Raw genomic sequence first — 12,922 nt, 5'->3', positions numbered from 1 at the left:
ATCTTATTTTAGAGGTGAGAAATGTTATCCCAATACTGTTTCCTATACTGTACCACTTTCAATTCTGAAATTGTTGCTTTGGTTTTCTAGAAATATTGTGCTAATTAAAGTTAAATTTGGTAACGGAAGGACGGTAACGGAAGGAAAATATGTCCACTCAGTTATAGTGTGCAAAGAAGAGTATAGCACATGTTGACACAATAATAAAATTGTCAGAACCAACATTCCAATGTGAACTATAACAATGTATTGACCATCCAAAGCAAAAATATGGAAGTTATTTCTAATTATTAACTAACCACATTATGTTAATTAACTGTATGTCAATAACTGAAAAAGCGAAACTGAAAAAGTTGAAGCAACTATCACTATATTCAACTGAATTTATTCTAAAATGATAATCAACTGAAACTGAAGTCCTACTACTTAAGGAATTATCACCTGCTAATTAATGGGAAGTGATTGTATCTGAAAGTACAAACAAATTATAACGTTAATTAACGGTATCAATACCTGAATTTTGAAAAAGTGAATCCGAAAAAGTCGAGGCAACTAAAGTGTATCAATTTACTCAACAAAATTTAATCTAAAATATTAGTCAACTGAAGCTGAAATCCTACTACTTTTGGAATAATTAATGAGAAGTAATTATATCTAAAGGAACAAACAATCACACAATCTTCATGCATAAGCATGCAACGTTACTCAGTGATACTCTGGACAACCTAATTCCCCTCTGGGATAGCGTCACTGAAAATGTATCTCTCCCTGTTGTCCATGAATGGTGACGGTAGCAGCTTCACAATTTGATCCTCCGTGACCACTCCATATTTGTCTGTGAGATCCCTTGCAACATACACTTTGCCTTCCTTATCACCCTTGTGGAGATGGGTCACATACACTTCCTTTTCATGAACTTCTGTGACAAGTGCTACAAACTTGTTTGATTTGCTGACTTCATTTTCCCCCACATATTCTACAAGAATGAAGTCCCCACACTGTGTTGGTCATTGAACTGTAGGGGATTCAGGGGCACTACAAAGGTTGGACCCCATCAGTCTATGTGAAGAAGTGGATAAACTGTGACAAGTTGAACGCTAAACTGTACACATTTAGCATTGAGACATGAAAAGAATTGTTGGCTGCCCTAGTCCAGACAGTCAACAATAGAGTATAAAATCACACCACCTTAGTACAGTAGATATAAACATCACTCTCAGAGTCAATAACTCCCACAGGATGCTGTATACAATATATATGTATGCATGCAATGATATGTTCTTTTAATCATTGGCAAATGACTCAATTATCTGACTGGAAAAAAAACTGTCCTTCCGTTACTGTCCTTCCGTTACCAAAATGGTAACGGAAAGACAGGTTTTAATCAATCATAATGAACAAACGAAGAGGACCAGGGTGAAACTAATTATTTCATTTTGTTGGCCCATCTAAACTTGCTTTGAAGATGAACATTCAGTTTAATCATGCTGCAACTTTTCCTGAAAAACTAAAAAAAGTTATATTTTCGGTAACGGAAGGACATTTCAAATGGCAAAAATACCGAAGGCCACTGAAGCGGAACCAATGAATAAAAGGGGCGAAAATATTATCCATTCAGTTTTCCATGATCTATACTCTCACATGGTAGTGGCTGATATCATTTATATACTTCCTATCAATTAGCAGTGACCAATAGTTTTTATTACTAATCATTCAATTTTCTGTATCAACTGATGAATATTCAATTACCCATATATTTTCATTCCAAAATGCATGAAAATTGCATTTCTGAACCTGATTCTGGAAAATATGGACTCTTAGCTTTCATTTGACACCAAATTTACTATTGTCACACACTTTAAATTTTTTGGGTATCATGTCCACTTTCTCATGGAATTGCCCAGAAGCAGACGGTACATTGCTAATATTAGTCTGTTTATATGCACAGTTATTGAATCAATTGACCTTGAAGTACAGTACCCAGGATCAAAATCATGTAGAGTAGCAAATCAGGCAAATATATATAATATAATATGTAATAGAAAGGTAGTAGGATGTTTAATTGCAAAGTAATCAGACCTCAAAAATCGAGAAAATGCCATGGTAGCAACAAATTCTCCCCTCACACCAAGGATTCATAAGTTTGTATGTTTGAAGAACTTACTTTACTGTACATGTACAGTAAGTGCTCTATATGTTACTGGTTTAGGCAATGAGGAAGAGAAATTGGAAACCTGGGTCATTAATGGGATCACTGCTTCCTAAGTCTGCTTTGTCAGTGATTGGATTTTCTTTTGTTTCTCATATCTGTCAGGTGGACCCTTATGCGTATGACAGATTTCACACAGGTGAGTACCTAATAATTCCTTGACTTGTTATGAAAATCATATTATGATATTGAAATGATCAATCCTTACGATTCTATCAGTATTGAAGAAATCAAGATACTTTGCCCTGATGCAGGAAGATTTTATTTGTCATTTATAGATAGTAATATATCGTACAGTTGTAGTGCATAGTAGCCACATGTGCATTTATGTAGTACTGTACTCTTATTTGCTTGGGAACCTCTTCTGTATACCCCTCTCCCCATGTATCATGCACAATGTCAGTTGAACATACATCTGTGTTTTGTTCTGTAATTTTAATTGATGAACCTTACAGTACATGCTATAGCTTTTTTCTTAAATAAAATTCTTATAGGATGTGTGCACTATGCTGTACATGTTTTTTTCTAACATCCAAGTTGTTGCGGTTTCATTTTATCAAAATGATGCCACATACTGTAGGACACTAACCACTTTATTCCGAGCAGATGGAAAAAAAAAATAGAGGTTATGATTGTTACTGCTATATTTTAAATGATAATATTTTGTTGGGGTCTGTGGAACCATTTGTGTCTTCTTAGCACAGAAACAACAGACAGGTCATTGGTAATTAGAGTGAGTTTGCCATCTTCAGCATGTACAGTAATAGTATGTTATGCCCAGCAACAGTGTACAATGTTTAAGAAATGCATACAAACATTGGTAATGTGGCATACTGACCATTTCATGGTTACAGACTGAAAATTCAAAGCAAAATTTTGTCTCATCCTAGTCCAACAGACCCATGTTCAGAAATGTAATTTTTTTATTCCACCTTGCAGGTGATCCGAAGCAAGATTTTAACTTTGAACAGAGCTATCAACCAGGAAAGTCCTACATCGTACCAGAAGAAATCAAGAATTTCCTTGTCTTCTTCCAACGTAGTGTGAATGAAGGCAACGTTTCAGATGTCACCACTTGCTATGAACATGAGTAAGGAATTTGTTTTCACAGGCAAATTTTGCAGGGTTAACCATGAATAAATGCAGTCTATCAGATATATGAGCATTTGCTGTCATGAGTCAGTAATGTTTTCATAGGCATTGTTTTGCAGGGTTAACCATGAATGGATGAATCTATGAAATGTGAGCATGTGCTATGAACATGAATATATAGTTTTGATATCACAGATTGTGTGGTACCAGCAGCCAGCACTGCTTATTTTCCCTCAGTCTTCTGGCTTATAAAACTTCAGGATTGTTGACGCTCTTTGACAATTTTGAGGACAGAAAAAAAATCAATATAATCTTGTAATGAATACTGTAGATGTTTGTTATTGTCAGGGATGTAAGTGTTTATAATGTAAAATTTTGGACATATACAGGGATATACTTACTTATTTGGAGGTTTTCAACAAACATGAACTGGCAAATATGTACTACAGCCTCAGCAATGGCACTATACACAGAGTTGAACATGTTACACCTTTTTTCCCTTTTCTCAACTTCCACCCGATCAAATGGTACAGTATTGTACATGCAGTATGATGACACAGTCCTAGAGTAATGTCAACAGTGCATACTGTAGTACTACTTAGACCTACTGTACAGTACAGCAACAAGTCTTACTTTACTTGTACGGTCTGCAGTATGATGACACAGTCCTAGAGTAATGTCAACAGTGCATACTGTAGTACTACTTAGTAGGGCTGTGTCATTCCGGTTAATTCACTAACCGGTTAACCGTTTCTATTAACCGAACGGTTAACGTTTAAACGTAACCCGTGTTGTTGCCTCAAAATAAGAGCCGAAAATCAGAGTTATATAGCTCAGATTATAATTCCGAAAGAGCGCCACCACTTTTGATGCGGAAGTACATTCTCAAAATAGCGCTTCAAGTATCGTTTTTTCGTAACGCGTATGTCAAGAATTTGGTTGTATTTGCTTAGTTTTGACGATCGTTGCATTGAAAAAGACGAATCGCGCTTTTTCATGAAGTTTTAAACAAATTTTTGTCTCTCTTTCAGTTCATCGGTAACTGTTACAGAGATATTTGAAGCAAATATTTCTTCGTTAATTGCGTAGCCCCTACTGTCATAGCGCAGGCATTGTATGGCAGTTGTAAGCCTAATATTACTAGGCCTACTTAATATTGGCATTGTGTATTGAAGTTCGCTATCATATGGAGTGTTAGACTACAAGGCTTTCACCAGCTAGGCCAAGGTTAGGAAAGTCGGTTGTTAGGAAGCGATTACTACAGAAGTGTACGGTAGTAGGGCTAGGCCTACGCAATTACAAGTACAACAATGGGTCACAGATATATTGAATTTGTGCATTGTGGCGGGGTAGGCAGAGGGTAGGGGGGAAGTGTGGAAAACATTGTAAAATTTTCGGCGAACACCCTGTCGATTTCCCGCCGGAGTTCGCGCAGCAAACACAATTAGCACGCGTAGCATAATGGCGTGGGGCAGTCCCCCGGTGGGGTCATGTGGTGGAACCTCTTTGGGGGTCCAGGGGTTAACGCCCGGAAAATTTGGCGCGTCTGGCGATAAAATATTCGCAGCTGTGGATGCAAAATACTGACAACTTTTTTAATGTAAATTGTTCCGAAAATGATGAAAATTTTGAAATGACAAGTAAGAGTAGCCTTTTTTTTATAAAATGAAAAGAGATCTAACTGTTTTACAATCATTAAAAAGTTTAACTTATAAAACATGCGATTTTATGAAACAACGTTCGGCAAAGCCCCATTCCTAGACTGCCTAACAATAGCTTGCACTATACTACAACTACGGTAGGCTACATTTTCCAAGGTACCTTGCCAAACAACTGTGAGCTCATCCCCTGTCTAACACCTGTTGTTAACAATTTTTTGGCATGTTGCCAAGGAACGTTGCCAAGGAACGTTGCCAAGGAACATGGTCTAGAATGAATAAGGTCAGTCAGTAAAGGTTCGGTTAAGTTATGAGAATTATTATCTTAGACGTTTAAGAAAAGTAGGTAAAATATGATCCCGTAACAGCTACTGTAGGTAGCCTAAGTAAAACAGGCAACTGACTCCTCCGCATGAACAAGATACATGAAAATAAACCTTGTAATCACATGTTTAAGGCCACTTGGCATGATTATAAATGCTTAATATTGTTTCCATGTTCTTTTAGAAAACGTAAATTTCGCAATATACAAGGCTAGTTGTGGTTTTGTAGTTACATGAGATCCGTAACCGACGAGGTGGTTAGGCTATTTGCTATACACTAAACTATGGTAGGATATTATTTTCTCCGTAATTTTGGAAATTCTAGAAAATACTTTTTCGCCGCTTAACACCAGATGTGTTCTTACGTTTTATTCATAATTGGGTGTACTAGAGCCTTGTTTACATGACATTAGTTGCATTTAGCACGATATGCCAGTTTCGCGTGAATTTTTGGAAAGTTTTTTGCTCGATCTTTCGTAAAATTTGAAAGGTGTACCAACTTACTTTTCGTACACAATTGGTTATTTCTCTACTGATTTTCAGAGTTTTTTTTTACAGTCAAGTGTATACGTTGTGCATTGAGTGTAAACTTATCGCGAATGCAAGAAAACGATGCGGGGATTTCCAGCTGACAAATGTTTTCTTTGTGGGATTACTGAGTCTGTTGAATGGAATCCCGCACCTTAGAGGGAACACTGAACTGAAATTACATCATAATAAAGAACATGTTTACTGCTTAAATACAATATAAATTTGAAAGGATTAGATGCCGACTCGCCACGTTGTCGAACGGGGTAACAATAGGCGCTTCACGGTCACATACCACTTGGTAATCCCTTTTATCGTACCGCCAATCTTAAAAATCTTTTGTATGGATGCGTGATAAAGTTTGCAATTGTTACGTGATTTTCGGCAAGCAAATGTTGCGGTCTATTTCAGGAATAAAGTGATGTGAAGACGCGCTGTTGCGACTGCGTAATTGGCATTACAAAAACGGTTAAACTTATACGATGTACGGCGGACGTTTATCCGGCCGCTCGGTCGGTTAACCGGTTAACCGTTTAACCGTTACAGCCCTACTACTTAGACCTACTGTACAGTACAGCAACAAGTCTTACTTTACTACTTGCTGTTTCCTTCTTCTTTTACAGCTTCAACAAGTTGTCAGAGAGGTTTTTCAAGAATTCCCCGTGGCCAGATGCAGAGAATATCATCCAAATAGTTGGAAGTGGTTAGATATGGTTTTATTTCAGATTAATACTACAAAGTACATTACTACCTCTTTAAACCATTGTTTGCCAGTTGATTTGTTATTTGATATGGAATTGCATAACAGTCCACTTTTACTTATATGACAATATCAAATATTTGAGAATCAAATTCAATTGATTAATCACTGGCTGACATAACCTTCATTTGGTAGAAAATGTTGCCATGGTTTCCCTTTTGAGTAATACCTTTTCAGGTTTGGAAAAACCGTAACCAAGTAACAAACTGCTCACATTGCAAAGCATGCTGCTTACTTCTGCTGTGACACAATAAGTATCTGATTTGCAGTATTTGAATTGACTCTACTTCTTGTTTTTACCTGCCTCAACTCTGCTATTGCACCTTACCATCTCCCTAGCCTATCAACCTTTAATGTTTAAGACTGGTCCCCCATTGACCCTCTTCCCAGTGAACACCCATCGCCATATTCTACAGTTAAACATGAAAAAGACAGTAATATTGAGTGCACTGTATTAGTCCATAGGTGGCCAGAATGAGTCAAGTATTGGGAAACATTTTACCTGAAATGTTGTTATTCTGTACGTTGACCTCTGACTCTAAAATTTCTGAACATCTTTCATGATCTCTACTTGACAATTCAACATTTATTCTTTAGAGTGGAGGAAAAAGCATTTTCATGTACTTGTAGACTACATCCCAGATTGATCCCTATCTGACCTATGACCCGAGTTTGCTGTATACTGTTAATGTTCCACTGCCCCAACATAATTTATGAGCAACTGTTTGTTAACTTCTGTAGAGCTGAGTGAGTGTTAGATGTACTGTATTATATGCACCTACAGCAGGATATGTATTTCAAATGGTCTGCTCGGCAATGCTCTTAAAGATTTAAAGGAATTGTCTGGTGGAAGATTTTGATACATTGTCCTTGTAGTTATTATTTTTCTCTTTCTAACCATGTAAAAATTGTCCCCATTTGACGTTTTCTTCTTGTAGAAATCTGGTTTTCAAATTCACCAGTTTCTCACCAAAAGTACCGTTTGTTCGAACGCTTCAATATGGTGATTGACGTAGTGCTTGCAAATAGGCAAAACAGGCGACTTGAAGTTAGCACTCCCATTTCCGCAGCAAATAAACTCTCACGTGTAAGCAACATTGGATTGCCTAATATATATAACGTACATACTCGCGAACGTATATCCTACGATGTCCAGTTGGTGTACTTGTATAGCGTTGCACATAGTACACTCACACCTAAACCACAGTTCATAAACTGTTCTTCGAAATCGCTGAAATAAAATTCACAGATCAAATTAACAGTAAAAAGAAACTTGAGAAGTATTCGTAACACCGAAAGATGAAACTTGGCAGAATCGATGTTAGAGCAGAATGTAGCACCGAGAAGCTTCGGCTTCGCAGAACTGTCTGATTGTAAACGTTAGAGTAGCTTACACATGCGAACATTCTTCGCTCTGGAAGCTGGATAGCGCGATGTATAAACAACGAAGAGTCTGCTGTTAAAACTTATCTTGTGTTACACAAAGACCACGAAACCACCGATCTACTACACATATGGCGGCTTAAGGAGTTTTTTAAATCATATCTAATTCATAAGAAATTTCACCGGAAATTATGGAAGAAATTTATCGGAATCGTTGTCAGAGCAGAATGTAGCACTGAGAAGCTTAGGCTTCGCAGAACTGTCCGATTGTCAACGTTATAGAATAGCCTGTATGCGAACATTCTTCGTGTTGGAGCTGGATAGCACGATGTATAGCCTAAACAATGAAGAGTCTGCTGTTAACATTTACCTTGTGTTACACAAAGACCACGAAACCACCGATCTACTACATGGCGGCTTAAGGAGTTTTTGAAAACATATCTAATTTCTAAGAAATTTCACCGGAAATTAAGGAAGAAATTTATCTGTACATACAAACGCGGTTTTTGTTGTGATTACCGTATAGGTACTGTACGGCGGGTGGGTTATGTCGCAATCTGCATTAGCATAGCTAATGTCACCTTCTGTACTGTTCAAATCATATTTGAAATGTCTATCCTTAATGATTAAAATATCGTTTCTCTGTCAAATGCAACAGTAGCGTTCTCATACTTTGACAACATGTCTGGAAAATTATTTATCATTTTTTAAGGTAACTTCTTTGGGCCACCAGACAATCCTTTTAACATTGTGTCAGCATTGTAGCCACTTCTGCAATGCTACAACTAACAATAACAACATAAAATTTGGTCAGTTTTCTGTTTCTTTATCTTTTTCAGATCAAGTGTTTCTGATTTTATACAAGGAATTGTTTTACAGACACATCATTGCCAGGACACAGGTAAGTGTTTGCATCACAATGCTTCTCTACACAAATGTATTTCTTGTGTTTGTGTCCCAACATGTTGACTACAAAGTCAGTAGGTCTTTCCAAGATAAATAAAGTAACATCTGACCCAACAGACATAGTTATTCCCTTTAATTTTTAAAAATAACAACTTTTAGATATTCTTCCACAACAGTTTTACATTTCATTAATAAATAACCAATGGCAACATGGAGTGAAATAGATGGTTATTTACAGAAGCAATGGTATGAAACTATGTCCTATCTAAAATATAAAAAAAAAAATTAAAAACTAGTCCATAGCTTGATTACATAAATGAGTGTATCTAGTAGCCTGTAGTAGTACCACGTAAGAATGAATGCAGTTATCTTTATTAGCCTGATATTGGAAGTAAAGTTTTTGGAATTAAAGCCACAAGTGAAAAGCATATTTTCATGGTTTATAAAACTTGTTTACTGTCTTTTGTGTTAAGCCATTTTTGTTTCTTACAATGGGTGATGACGTTTCTGTGGCGTCTGGTTAGAAGCAGGTATAATACCTTTCAAATAATTAATCTATTCTCTTATTTTGTTTAGTCTGGCCCTTCCCAAGAGCAGCGGTTTGAATCTTACTACAACTACTGTAACTTCTTTAACTACATTCTGAGTAAGTTTAATCTTACTACAACTACTGTAACTTCTTTAACTACCTTCTGAGTAAGTTTAATCTTACTACAACTACTGTAACTTCTTTAACTACATTCTGAATAAGTTTAATCTTACTACAACTACTGTAACTTCTTTAACTACATTCTGAGTAAGTTTAATCTTACTACAACTACTGTAACTTCTTTAACTACATTCTGAGTAAGTTTAATCTTACTACAACTACTGTAACTTCTTTAACTACATTCTGAGTAAGTTTAATCTTACTACAACTACTGTAACTTCTTTAACTACATTCTGAGTAAGTTTAATCTTACTACAACTACTGTAACTTCTTTAACTACATTCTGAGTAAGTTTAATAGAGTATTTCAGCAGGTAGAGTGAAATTCTTTGCATACGGAAGCCTTTAAGAGACCTGGAAGATTGTTCATCTCATGGTTCTAGAAGTTATCACTTTGTACAGATATATATATCCATTAATCGCTATTGTGCAGGTCATGAGATTAAATGGGCTTATAGTAGGTCAATTGTATCTTTGAAGTTTAAACATTACTTGTAATGCTTTAGGTTATGAGTTAGTGGCCTTAGCATCTATCAACCTGAACGTTTCAGTTTCTTTGGAACAAGAACCAAAGCCTCAAAGTTCCACCAAATAGCAGACAATATTTCTACCAGGATATGGAGGTGTCTCCTTGCTGATGTGTTCATGTGTACATTAAAACATCCTGCTACTGAAGCAAAGTAGGAGTTTGGGTATTGAAACCTTGAGCATTGTTGCAGCATCAGTGTTTCCAAATACATTCTGTAAATGGACAAGAAACAAAAGTAGTGAAGAATCTAGGGCTCGGCTATGCCAATTTTATACTTTTTGAAGATACCAATAAACTACATCTTTCAACCTTTAGCTTGGTGGAGCAAACAATGAAGGAATTCTTCAGCTCATGTCACAATGTTTTGCATAATCAATATACTGTAGTATCTGCTTATCAAACACTGTATCACCTCTACCCATTCCTGTATCCAGTGGGTCAGCATGAAGGAAACACTTCTTCATGGTCTGTAGTACTATCAGGGTAACATTTTGCTCCTAATTCAGGTACTGCTCTCTTCCCTGTACTCAGCTGTTCTCTGCCATACATGTGGTGGCAAGATATGAATTCTTTCATACAGTATGTGTACCGTCAGGCTGGCACATAGCAGTAATAGCCAGTGCATAACTCACAATGCTCTCTATTCCTATAAGTTGCATCTACTGCTTGGTACAGTAGATCCATTACTGTTTTAAGTTTTAGATAAGCTTTCACTTATTAATGTTAGATTCTCACAGTCACCCTTGACTTATATTTATTGACAGGTTCAGAGAGTCCAGTGGGTTTGCAGCTTCCAGACCAGTGGCTCTGGGATATAATTGATGAATTTATTTATCAGGTTAGATGATATACAGATCTGTAAACTTCTCAGTGTAACTGGATAATTACTGCAAGGATCACTCATTGTATCTCTTAGCCATAGATTACCTACTAGGGAACTAAATAATCAAAGAAGAAGTGATTGACATGGTCAGTGAATGGTGTAGGCCTCATGTTAGGGTATCGTCATGTATAGGTGATTGCCATAGTGGGGCCTAGCTTAGGCCAGTCTCTTTACACATCGAGAGGTGTTAACAGCTATGTAAAGTCATAGCTTTGGCTTCTAACTTTAATCTACTTTCGGAATTACTTAATTAAATAAAATAGCATTGTCACCTCATATTGATTGTGTTAATACATGCAATTCACTTAGATTTATAACACTAGTGGTAGTTTCAGATGTAAAGTACATGCTCTACCCAATGAGAATAATATGCATGGTTTTATAGCACTAGTGGTAGTTTACGATGTTAAGTACATCCTCTACCCAATGAGAATAATATGCTTCGTTTTATAGCACTAGTGGTTGTTTCAGATGTAAAGTACATCCTCTACCCAATGAGAATAACATGTATGGTTTTATAGCACTAGTGGTAGTGTCAGATGTAAAGTACACCCTCTACCCAATGAGAATAATATGCGTCATTTTATAGCGCTAGTGGTAGTTTCAGATGTAAAGTACACTTAGATTTATAGCACTAGTGGTAGTTTCAGATGTTAAGTACATCCTCTACCCAATGAGAATAATATGCATGGTTTTATAGCACTAGTGGTAGTGTCAGATGTAAAGTACACCCTCTACCCAATGAGAATAATATGTGTTGTTTTATAGCACTAGTGGTAGTTTCAGATGTAAAATACACTTAGATTTATAGCACTAGTGGTAGTGTCAGATGTAAAGTACACTTAGATTTATAGCACTAGTGGTAGTTTCAGATGTTAAGTACATCCTCTACCCAATGAGAATAATATGCATGGTTTTATAGCACTAGTTACTGTGGCAGTTTACGGTCATGTACGGCCTTTGGAAGTCCCCATCCATGGCCATCAGTAGATGGAGATAATCAAATCATTGTGAACATTCACTTTGTCTATTTTAATGGTCAAGCAGCATCTAATGTCTCTCTATTCTTTAAGTCTTGGTCATCTTATCTAGTGTCAATGTTAATGTCTCTCTTTCCATGTTTATCAAGTTTCAAGATTTTTGCAAGTACAGATCAAAGATCACCAACAAAACCAATGAGGAGCTTTTATTTCTGCGTCAGAATCCCAAGGTAAGCAAAGTGTCAAGTGTATGCCTGACAGCTTCTGGAGACTGAAGAGGGTTGATAAAAGAAGAATATATAGGCAGCAAACTAATAAGAAAAAAGCCATATTAAATAAGAAATAAGCAGCCTTCTTGAAAGCATTTGATATGAGAGGCCACAGTTTTATTTGATAATCTTTAGGTAACTTTAGTTTCCAGTGTCGAGTTGGCAGAGACAGTTTGAAGGTGTGATATACTAGCTACTGATCCTTAGTAAGATTCTCATGTTGAAATGCAGATGGCATTTTTACCTCCTGGTCAATCAGTAAAACAAAACTAATTAAAACAAGAAGATGGGATGACGTTGGGGTTGACAGTAATAACACAGTACCATTGTAGATGTGCCTAAAACCATGGGCAGTCTTTGCTGCAAGAAAAGTAACATCTAAATGAAATTTGTCAACAAGTCAGCTAAATCAAAGTGCTCTCCAAGGTAAGAATAGACTAGAAATTAAGTCAACACTTAATCCAAATGTTAAATTGGGTCAGCAAGCTAAAAAGGTAATCCATGAACATTTAATAATTACATGATGCAATGATGATGATGATGATTAATCAGTGACAGTACAGAATGACCAAGTCAGTGTGAGAATTACCAATATATCATCAAGATATATGAAGATATAATCAAGATATAATCAAAGATAATCAAGTTGATGAGAAGAGAGGGTGCCATCTTAAGGACAAGTAATTTACCCATG

At 36.4% G+C, this 12,922-nt stretch overlaps 1 protein-coding gene across 2 annotated transcripts in view; it reads left to right on the top strand.

Annotated features, from left to right (window-relative positions):
• Positions 1-12,922, top strand: part of LOC139959718 (eukaryotic translation initiation factor 3 subunit L-like) — a 99,144-nt gene that overhangs the window by 34,723 nt on the left and 51,499 nt on the right. The window contains exons 3-9 of one of the 2 annotated variants that reach the window (XM_071957534.1): positions 2,315-2,348; positions 3,149-3,299; positions 6,434-6,513; positions 8,793-8,854; positions 9,436-9,505; positions 10,861-10,934; positions 12,109-12,189. In XM_071957534.1, the coding sequence (XP_071813635.1) occupies positions 2,315-2,348; positions 3,149-3,299; positions 6,434-6,513; positions 8,793-8,854; positions 9,436-9,505; positions 10,861-10,934; positions 12,109-12,189 (552 nt within the window). Of the gene's footprint in view, positions 1-2,314; positions 2,349-3,148; positions 3,300-3,442; positions 3,475-6,433; positions 6,514-8,792; positions 8,855-9,435; positions 9,506-10,860; positions 10,935-12,108; positions 12,190-12,922 lie in introns of those variants that run through there. The other variant, XM_071957535.1, reaches the window with a different exon arrangement.

The sequence above is a fragment of the Apostichopus japonicus genome, chromosome 19, assembly GCF_037975245.1.
Source record: "Apostichopus japonicus isolate 1M-3 chromosome 19, ASM3797524v1, whole genome shotgun sequence".
Lineage (NCBI taxonomy): Eukaryota > Metazoa > Echinodermata > Holothuroidea > Aspidochirotida > Stichopodidae > Apostichopus > Apostichopus japonicus.
This window is presented reverse-complemented; position numbering and strand designations above follow the sequence as displayed.